Source organism: Sardina pilchardus, chromosome 1 (genome assembly GCF_963854185.1).
Source record: "Sardina pilchardus chromosome 1, fSarPil1.1, whole genome shotgun sequence".
Lineage (NCBI taxonomy): Eukaryota > Metazoa > Chordata > Actinopteri > Clupeiformes > Clupeidae > Sardina > Sardina pilchardus.
The window spans coordinates 22,853,811-22,863,810 of record NC_084994.1 but is presented as its reverse complement, the minus strand read 5'-3'; the positions used below and the strand labels follow the sequence as shown (position 1 = coordinate 22,863,810).

Here is a 10,000-nt window from a genome sequence, read left to right as displayed (position 1 = left end):
AAAAAGGATCATGGGGGAAATACTGTATATGCTCGAACCGCTTACTGATTGTCTCCGTGGTCAATAAGACTGACCACTCTATGGTTGAAAAGAGAGAGGGGGGGGGGGGTGAAAGAAAGAAAGAGCTACTACTCACTTGTGCACTTGGCCTGTCTGTTGCCGTAGTTACTGTGACCAGGATGACAGTCACAAGTGTAGCTTCCAGGTGTGTTTGTGCAGTTGCCCTCCGATTCAGAGCCACAGATGCCTGCGTATGTTTCACACTCGTTTATGTCTGAGGGAGGAAGAGAGAGAGAGAGAGAGAGAGGGAGAGAGAGAGAGAGAGAGAGAAGGAGAGAGGCACAAAGACAGGCAGAGGGGAAAACCAAGTTATAATTACTTTCTTTTCCCCCAAACACAGAGTTAACTCACTAAAAATACCAAAATGTGCCTTTGGGTTAGAGTCCAGATTCACTGTGACAAAGTGTGAAGGATTAGCAATTGCCGAGAATCACTTCTTTAACTGTTTAGCTTCTTTTGAATGCAACTATTTAGTTCATCTTAGCTTTAACTGTGCAGCGTTTGATAGCTTTAACTATTTAGCAGCAGCTCACGTTTACTCTCTCGTTAACCGTTTAGCTTCTCTTAGCTTCAACTGTGTTGTTTAGCTTTGACTATATGTTTATTTTGAACGTTTAGTTGCTCTTCGCTTTAACCCTTAGATGCATAGGCTACCAATACCTACACTCTTCCATGAGTGGGGTCAAAAATGACCCCAATTAGAATGCATGCGTTTTTTGCTTTAAACTCAAATAATGTCTTTCATTTTGGTTAAAGATGATGATTTTCATTATATATTTGTCAAAAAAATTATTATTTCATGTTGGACATATGATGTATCACTTTTTATTAACATTTTATTACAAAACAGCTTTTAGAAAGGCGAAAAAGGTAAACGTCCTAAAATGATCTCAACATAGGTGAATAGGATAACATTTTTAACTTAGAGATATCTTCATGAAACTTTACCAGTTGAATACTCACATAAATAGGAGAAAAAAACGTATTGCAAGTTTTCTGTATTTATGTTTAAATATGCTAATTAGGTCATGTCTAATTAAATATGCGCTAATTTGCATATATGTTTTGATGCAAAGAATCTGACCATTGGAAAAAGCCAGGTTGAAAATAGTTTTTTTGTAGTGTTAATATATCAAATACAAAAACATTTACAGAGGTGATTATGAATATCTTCTTTTGTTATCCAGTAAATCAGAAAATACTGCCAATTGGCTTAAAAAAATAATTTTCGCCCTATTTTTAGGCATAAAAAGTCATACTAATCAGGCGATTTGTTGATATAAGAACGCTATATCAACAAATCCCTCTGTAAATATCGCTTGGTGAATTCTGCTTCACAATGATAGGAAGAGTGGACATTGAAGGATCAAAAAGTGACGTCGCTATGAACGCTTGGCCGCCACATTATATGATGATACTTAGATTTATGTTGTTGTGTAAAAATAGCCTTCAGGATGGTGAGACTGCTGACATGAGATGTGATAATCAACTGTAAATGTATACCTTACTGCCACACTTGATAAAAATCAAAAGATCCTAGGGTTAACTTTTGAAATTCCATAGAAAATGCTTGGGGTCATTTTTGACCCCACGTATGCGGATCGGTGGTATTGATACAAAACATGAAATTACTTCAAAAATATAATAATTAGACACAAATCCAAATGGCCTCATGTCAAAGACAACCCATATGAGGAATACATGGAAGGTTAAATGAAAAAAAAATAAAATTAAGAAGATACTGCAAGAAAACAACCTCTGGGGTCATTTTTGACCCCACTTATGCATCTAAGGGTTAACTCTGTATTGTCTGTTAGATTGAAATGTTTTTCATCTGTATTGTGCTGTCATGTTTAACTGTTTAGCTTCTCTTTGCTTTAATTAAGTAGCTTGTCACAATTACTGGTCAAGTTATCTTAGGTTTAATTAATTAAGTAGAGTCTGTCATAATTAATGGTTTAGTTTATCTTAACTTTGACAGTGTAGAGTCCGTCATAATGTATAGTGTATGCCAAATACTGTTTAGTTTCGCATAGCTTTAGGTGTGTACAGGTACTAGTGTCTGCCATATCAAACTGTGTGGCTACTTCCGATCCTAAGCCACTCGGACCCAAAGTCCTCGAGAACCCCACTTTCTTGAACAGCCTCACCTTCACAGGGACCACTAAGGCTGCGGTTAGTGAACCCCTTTGGACAGGTGCAGGTGTAGCTGCCAGGTGTGTTTGTGCAGGTGCCATTTGGACCGCAATCAGGACGATTTGCTTCACATTCATTTACATCTGAACCAAGACAAACACACACACACACACACACACACACAAACTTTAGTTAGTACAGTGTTAGTTGGCAAATAACAGAGAATTATCCATAGCATAGAATATTTATGTTTTTGTATAGAACAGGGCACCATATTCAAAATAATATCATTGTTTATACAGTAGCATAATAGAAGTAGCATATATAATAACTGTTTGACAATACAATTCTTAATTCAGTGAAGCATAGCATAGCATGATGTAAGTTGCAGTTTGCAATGCGTGACTAGCGTGCTAATAGACATTACCCTTCCCCTTCCCCTTCCGCTCAGAGACTGAACAAATAAATCGATCATCTCTCACTTCAGTGAGGCGTCTCATTTGTCCAATATGAGATCATCAGTATGCAACTGCCCTTATTGAAATTGGGATTAAAACCCCTCCATGGCCACATCAATGCGACTTCCATATGTCGATGATATTACAAGGGCCATTCTCCTCAGAGCAACTCAGAGTTAAGAGCCTTGCTCAAGGACACAATGGTGGAATTATAACAACGCAACTTTTCAAGCCACTGCAAGCTAGCTCTTTGCTATCACCACCAGCAGTGGCACAGTCATAGGGATATAGACCAGCGCTTTGTGAATAGTTCAGCCATTTTCTAAGTGAGGCCACAGGCCCAGCTGTGCCTCCTTACACCATCACACACCCTCACCTTCACAGGGGGCACTGAGGTTGTTGCCCTGGTTCCTGAACCCTCCCGCACAGGTGCAATAGTAACCGCCAGGTGTGTTTGTGCACATGCCGTTCGAGCCACAGTCAGGACGACTCAACACACACTCATCCACATCTGCATGAGAATATACACACGCATACACACACACACACACACACACACACACACACACACACACACATGGATCTGGTGATTATTATGAAGCCTGTTATAAGATAAAGTTTGCCTAGAGTTTGCCAGCACGCTCACATAAGTATAGCACAGCACAGCACAGATAGCATAATAGATTTACAGCATTGTGTGTAATACAGCACAGTAAAGCATAGCACAGTGTGGCAAGGAAAAGCATGATAGCAATCAGTATATTAAACTCCTGAAAAATCCTCAGACTTCTTCAACACCACGTGGAAAGAGAAGACAGTGTATGAGCCATTAAACTGAAGTAGCTGTTAGCATGTAGCATGCATTCTAAAGGTCTCCCGCACATAGGCACCAACATGAGCGTGACGCGTTCCGCTTTCAACCTTTTTGCTGCCTTCTTGTAGATCACGATTCAGTTCTATTTGTGTCTGCGCTGCTCAATAGTACTTGTAAGTTGAAAATATGACAGAAAGTGTCAGTGCACTCATGCCAGTGCCTGTGTGTGGCCCCCTTAAGAGTTTCAGATATGAGCCCTCTGTGGTTCCACATCACTGGATCACACCCTCACCTTCACAAGGTGCTCTAATGTTGTTACCACGGTTATGGAACCCTGCTGGACAGGTGCAGGTGTAGTTGCCAGGTGTGTTTGTGCAGGTGCCATTTGGGCCACATACAGGGGGGTTCATCACACACTCATCCACATCTGCACCAGAAAATACACACACAAGCACACACAACCACACATACGTACCCACACACACACACACACACACACACACACACACAATATTAGCATGGTTCTTTTTAGTATATTTTGTGAAATAGCAAAAAGCATAATATTCTGGCAAGAAATGGCAGTATTTAAGTATTCAGCATGGTTCATTAGTATGATGATGCATAGTACACAATAAAGTGGCATAGTATAATATGATATTGCATTACTGTTTGCGTTAGTTTAAAGCGTAAGTTTGGCGGAAAATGAAAATAAAGCTATTTTCTGAATGAAAATACATCAACTAAGCCGTGGAGGAAGTAATTTTCGTTCATCACGCAGTACAGAGCTAGCACAGGCAGCAGCTACAGTCCAAAATCGCTAACAGTGGGTTAGCATGGGGCAGGAAGCCACACGCTTTCAAAATCGCATTTTTAAACCACTAACATTGCTCAAAACAGCGCCAAACCAAGTCAGCAGCTTGCTCTAGGTGTCTACACATAAAACGAAGCACCAATCAGTCTGTAAACGTCGGCAATAGTTTGTATACAGTTAGAATTAGTTCAAGACAGCAAACCCATCTGAAGCACAGAAACGTCACGCGAGATCTCACACAGGAGCATTGCGTGATAATCACGGAGTTTCCTTCATGAGGAGCTGGAAGGGGAAAGTGTTCATAACAGTCTTCTTTTATAAACGTCGGGTTCGTGAACCAAGTTATTGGTGCTTCGTTTTATGTGTAGACACCTAGAGCAAGTTGATAACGAGGTTTGCCGCTGTTTTGAGCAATGTTAGTGGTTTAAAAATGTGACTTTGTCTACCCTTAGTCCCTTCCGACAATAGTTCCCGTGCTTCCGTGTGAGATCTCGCGTGACGTTTCTGTGCTTCAGATGGGTTTGCCGTCTCGAACTAATTCTAACTGTATACAAACTATTCCGACGTTTACAGACTGATTGGTGCTTCGTTTTATGTGTAGACACCTAGAGCAAGCTGCTGACTTGGTTTGGCGCTGTTTTGAGCAATGTTAGTGGTTTAAAAATGCGATTTTGAAAGCGTGTGGCTTCCTGCCCCATGCTCACCCACTGTTAGCGATTTTGGACTGTAGCTGCTGCCCGTGCTAGCTCTGTACTGCGTGATGAACGAAAATTACTTCCTCCACGGCTTAGTTGATGTATTTTCATTCAGAAAATAGCTTTATTTTCATTTTCCGCCAAACTTACGCTTTAAGTGAAGCTGTGTGTTTTAACTTGATTCTAGATTCACTACCATGAGCACATCACACTGTAGACCAGACCAGCATCTGTAGGGTCTTTGGTATTATTTGCCCTCAACGGTGCCTTCCAGGCAGCGCTGCCTTCAAGGCACTACTCCCCTCAGTTTAGGGGTAGGATGAGGGTTGAGAGGGTTAAGGTTAGGAATAGGGTAAAGGTAGTGCCTTTTAGGCTGTGCTGCCTGGAAGGTGCCGATGGGGGCAAAAAGCACCATTGAGCCAGCTGTAGCTTTCAGCTTAGGGACGAGTAGGCGTGAACCACACCCTCACCTTCACAAGAGCCACTGGTGACATTGCCACGGTTACTGAACCCTGCTGGACAGGTGCAGGTGTAGCTGCCAGGTGTGTTTGTGCAGGTGCCGTGTGGGCCACAAACAGGAGATTTCACCACACACTCATCCACATCTGCACCAGAAAACACACACACACACACACACAAACACACACACACACACACACACACACACACACACACACACACACACACACACACACACACACACACACACACACACACACACACACACACACATTAATTTTCTATTAATTGTGTATTAATTCAGTTAGTGCAAACAGTCATTTAGTGAGAGAACATACTTAAAGGTCATTTCACACAAGAGATTAGAGCTCAAAATTCACTCACACAAGCCAGTACATAAACACTGTTAAAATTCATTCATTCTTCCATTCAGGAATCTGAAACCACAGTCAGTATTAGCACGGTGCTGTTTCACTACTACTTTCTCTTTTCAGCATTCTTCAACAAAATAATGTTCCCAATCCAATTATTGGGTACAGTAATTTCCCGCATATAAGCCGCATTGTGTATAAGGACAGTGTTTTATGCAAATTAAAAGAAACAAAACCATATTAACTGGCCCCCTGTATTCACCTCATAGCTGAGGAAATTTAGCAAAATCAATGTATAAGCCGCGGATAATAGTCGGGAAAATACGGTAATTGATGTCCTTTTTTTACTGCAGAACATTATCATCAAACCATGTGTATTATCATCATTATCATCATCATCATCATCATTATTATTATTATTATTATTATTATTATTATTATTATTATTATTATTATTATTATTATTATTATTATCATCATCATCATCATCATCATCATCATCATCATCATCATTATTATTATTATTATTATTATTATTATTATTATTATTATTATTATTATTATCATTATTATTATTATTATTATTGCCATTATCATTATTATTGCTATTGTTATTGTTGTTGTTGCTGTTGTTACTGGGCAAAATATTTCCCTAATGCTGTCATTTGTAATAGGATAACATTTATTTTAATATTACATAAATATTAACATTACTTCACATATTAGCCTGAATTGTATATGTGTTTATAAAACTACACACAACTTTGACGGAAAGTTGTCAAAGATGACATCCCTTTAAGGATTTTACTCACTAGAAAGCTGTAATGAACTGCATTTTTGCCAGTAATGGGAAACATTTTCTGTATGTTTCATGGATAATTTCCTTCATAATTCTGTAATGAATGTCTGTTTCTTGACTAGGTTTGAGATAGTGAGGACTATTCCTTTCATTATACAATGCATAGATAAAAAAACTGAGTCACATTATTGGCACCTTACCGGCACCACATTAAGTTTGATCTATTTGTTCATTGTGCAACAATTTAGCACGAAAAGACACTGACATCTCATGCCAATATCTTTAGTCTAAGCTCAACACTACAGGGGGGAAAAAGAGAGAGACAGAGAGAGAGAGAGAGAGAGAGAGAGAGAGAGGGAGGGAGAGAGAGAGAGAGAGAGAGAGAGAGAGAGAGAGAGAGAGAGAGAGAGAGAGAGAGAGAAAGAAAGAAAGCGAGACAGATATGTAACAAATGATTTTACCATCACAGGCCAAGTCCCCACGTCCATGTGTGTAACCTTGACGACACTCACACCTGAATGATCCGAGTGTGTTGACACAGTTCTGACGGGGATCACACTTGTGTGTTTTATCCCTGCACTCATTTATATCTACAGAGAGGAGGATACAATGTGTGTGTGCGTGTGTGAGAGAGAGAGAGAGAGAGAGAGAGAGAGAGAAATAATGTGACAGAAAGACAAAAACAAATACAGACAGTCAGGACGGGCGAATGCATTGTGATAAATTATTCCATCCCAGAATATTCCAGCAAAATGTCTACTAGTTTATACAGTACAAGGGCTTACCTTGGCATTGTGAGTCCTCAGCAGTAAACTTCTCCTTTGATGATTGGAATCCTGTGTCACAGGTGCAGTAGTAGCTGCCTACTGTGTTTTGGCACGTAGCATTCCGTCCACAGATAGGATCCACACTTACACACTCATTTTCATCTGAATTGTTGTTAGGCAAAATATCAGAACTTTAGTCAAAATAATATAAATGAAATAATTGCAATCTATTAGATAGGTGGTTGCAAATGAAAGAACGATAAATCCTCTCAACACAGATGATAAACAAACAAACAGCAGCTGATTGTTGACAATGTGAATAGTCCTAATCTGTGATAGACCAGCTCAATTTCCTATGACACACTAACAATGGTAAATATATATAGAAATAGAATAGAATAGAATAATTTAGAATAGAGTCTTGACTCTGTTGATATGTTGGAATCGTGGCTGTTGAAAATGGAAAAGATAAAACTGCCAAATTGATCACATACTGTAGATGGTAAATATAGTATCTGGCCCTGCTTGTAATTATAATGTACATGTGGTGGTAGTTCATTCAGCATGCTTACCTTCACATTCTCTACCCGTAAAGTAAAATCCCTCATTGCAACTACCTGATCCCTGTCTCGGGTTCCTGGGCTGGGAACTCTTGTCTGTATGTGGTATAGATTATATTATAGATTATTATTATTATATATTACGATTAGACAGCTGTTTCCATGTCACAGCAAACAATACATTAAATAGCACATTCACATTTGAAACAGGCTTAGGTCAAATGTGAAGCCTTTCTGATTATAGTAGTCTGGTCTGGTTGTTGGATAAGTGATGTCTGCTGCTGGTTGTTTGAATTGTGATAGACAAAATCCTCATCCTCACCTATACACTTTTGTTTATAATTGAGAATAAATCCATCTGGGCACTTTAGACATTTTCCATTATGGAAGGTATATCCATTCGGGCACAGTGCATCCAATGGCTCTCCACTGCTCAGACAGAGGCCTGTTAAAGACAAATACACACAAACACACACACATTCATGAGGCTTTATGGTGATTATTTAGAGTGTGTGCATGTGTGTGTATATGTGTGCGTGTATGTGTGTTTGTGTGTGTGTGTGTGTGTGTGTGTGTGTTTGTGTTGTTTGTATGTGTGTGTGTGTGTGTGTGTGTGTGTGTGTGTGTGTGTGTGTGTGTGTGTGTGTGTGTGTGAACACTGTATTTCCTAAAACCATCACAATGCATGGCTCTTTCTTTACAAACTGAAAGCTTCATTAGTAGCCAATAGCTACAACACTTGGGTAAGAGTGTAAAAAACGAATTTGCCAATGTTTCACCATTCTATTTGTATTAAATCTTGATTCCAGACGCGTCCCCCAGGCAGTAGGATGAAGGGCGTCACAAAATCAAACAGCTGCACTGCACTAATTTTACCGTAGGGGGCAGCGGAGGACAAACAGACACACACACACACACATACACACACACAAACACACACCTTAAAACAAGGAAGTATGAGCATAGGTGCAAAATGCTCTCTGTCTGTCTCTTTATCTCTCTCTTTCCCTCTCTTAATCTCTCTCTCTCTCTCTCTCTCTCTCTCTCTCTCTCTCTCTCTCTCTCTTCACTTTCTGATTTTGTGTATATGTCTATTGGGGAACCTGAACTGTTGCATTCATTACCAAATATGCCCAACTGTCTCTTCATTCGCAACCACAAAAGTCAGCCACCTTTTGCATCTATCACATTGAATGAGGTCCATTAGGTGCTGGAATCTCAAAGTCAAGTACATAAAAACAGCCTCCAGCATCACGCTGGATAAAAAAAGTGTCTGATTGATGACTGAACAGGACGTGCTAGTGACACTCCTGGATGGTTACCCACGTGGCACAATCGTTGTCGTGGTAACGAGGTAAACTGTTTACCCTGGCAGCGCTGCAATGTGTTGCAAGCAGCGAGCCACTTCTGCCAAATCACAGGGGTGCTAAAATAAGATTTCTCTACAGTCAAAAGTCCCTAAGAGATGTGAGTGAGTCCTTTCAGTTTCTCTTGACTTGTTTGTCACACACACACACACACACACACACGCGCGCGCACACACACACACACACACACACACACACACACACGCGCGCACACACACCCACACACACACACACACACACACACACACACACACACAGGTGTTTCCCTTACACACACCCATAAAGGGAATGAGAGTGATCATATCTCTTTCTCTTTCTCTATGACTCTCTCTCTTTTTCTCAGTGGATGATGTAATAGTGTCTCTTGTGTGCTAGTGAATACAGAGAGCCTTTATCGTGTCCCACAGACCAGCTCTGCCAGCCAGCACAACAACACAGTGCAGTCCAGTCCCTCCTCACCCCCACCCGACTCCACTGCCCCATCCCTGCTCCATTACCCCATCCCACTCCACTACCATACCACAATGCACTGCCCCAGCACACTCCACTACCCCACCCCACCCCACCCTACTGCATTACCCCATCCCACTCCACTGCCCCAACAAACTCCACATACCCCACCACCCTCCACCACCTCATCCCACCCAAAACCACCCCATCCCATTCCACCACACTCACAGCCCAAACCACCCAAAACCACCCC

The 10,000-nt window shown here is 40.7% G+C and overlaps 1 protein-coding gene across 4 annotated transcripts in view; it reads right to left on the bottom strand.

Annotated features, from left to right (window-relative positions):
• Nucleotides 1–10,000, bottom strand: part of LOC134084883 (adhesion G protein-coupled receptor E5-like) — a 31,740-nt gene that overhangs the window by 16,236 nt on the left and 5,504 nt on the right. The window contains exons 2-10 of one of the 4 annotated variants that reach the window (XM_062539907.1): nucleotides 8,253–8,375; nucleotides 7,943–8,026; nucleotides 7,389–7,532; nucleotides 7,065–7,193; nucleotides 5,445–5,579; nucleotides 3,761–3,895; nucleotides 3,031–3,165; nucleotides 2,211–2,339; nucleotides 137–274 (exon numbers count right to left, since the gene is read on the bottom strand). In XM_062539907.1, coding sequence (XP_062395891.1) covers nucleotides 137–274; nucleotides 2,211–2,339; nucleotides 3,031–3,165; nucleotides 3,761–3,895; nucleotides 5,445–5,579; nucleotides 7,065–7,193; nucleotides 7,389–7,532; nucleotides 7,943–8,026; nucleotides 8,253–8,375 — 1,152 coding nt within the window. The remainder of the gene's footprint in view (nucleotides 1–136; nucleotides 275–2,210; nucleotides 2,340–3,030; nucleotides 3,166–3,760; nucleotides 3,896–5,444; nucleotides 5,580–7,064; nucleotides 7,194–7,388; nucleotides 7,533–7,942; nucleotides 8,027–8,252; nucleotides 8,376–10,000) is intronic. The other 3 variants (XM_062539908.1, XM_062539909.1, XM_062539910.1) reach the window with 3 other exon arrangements.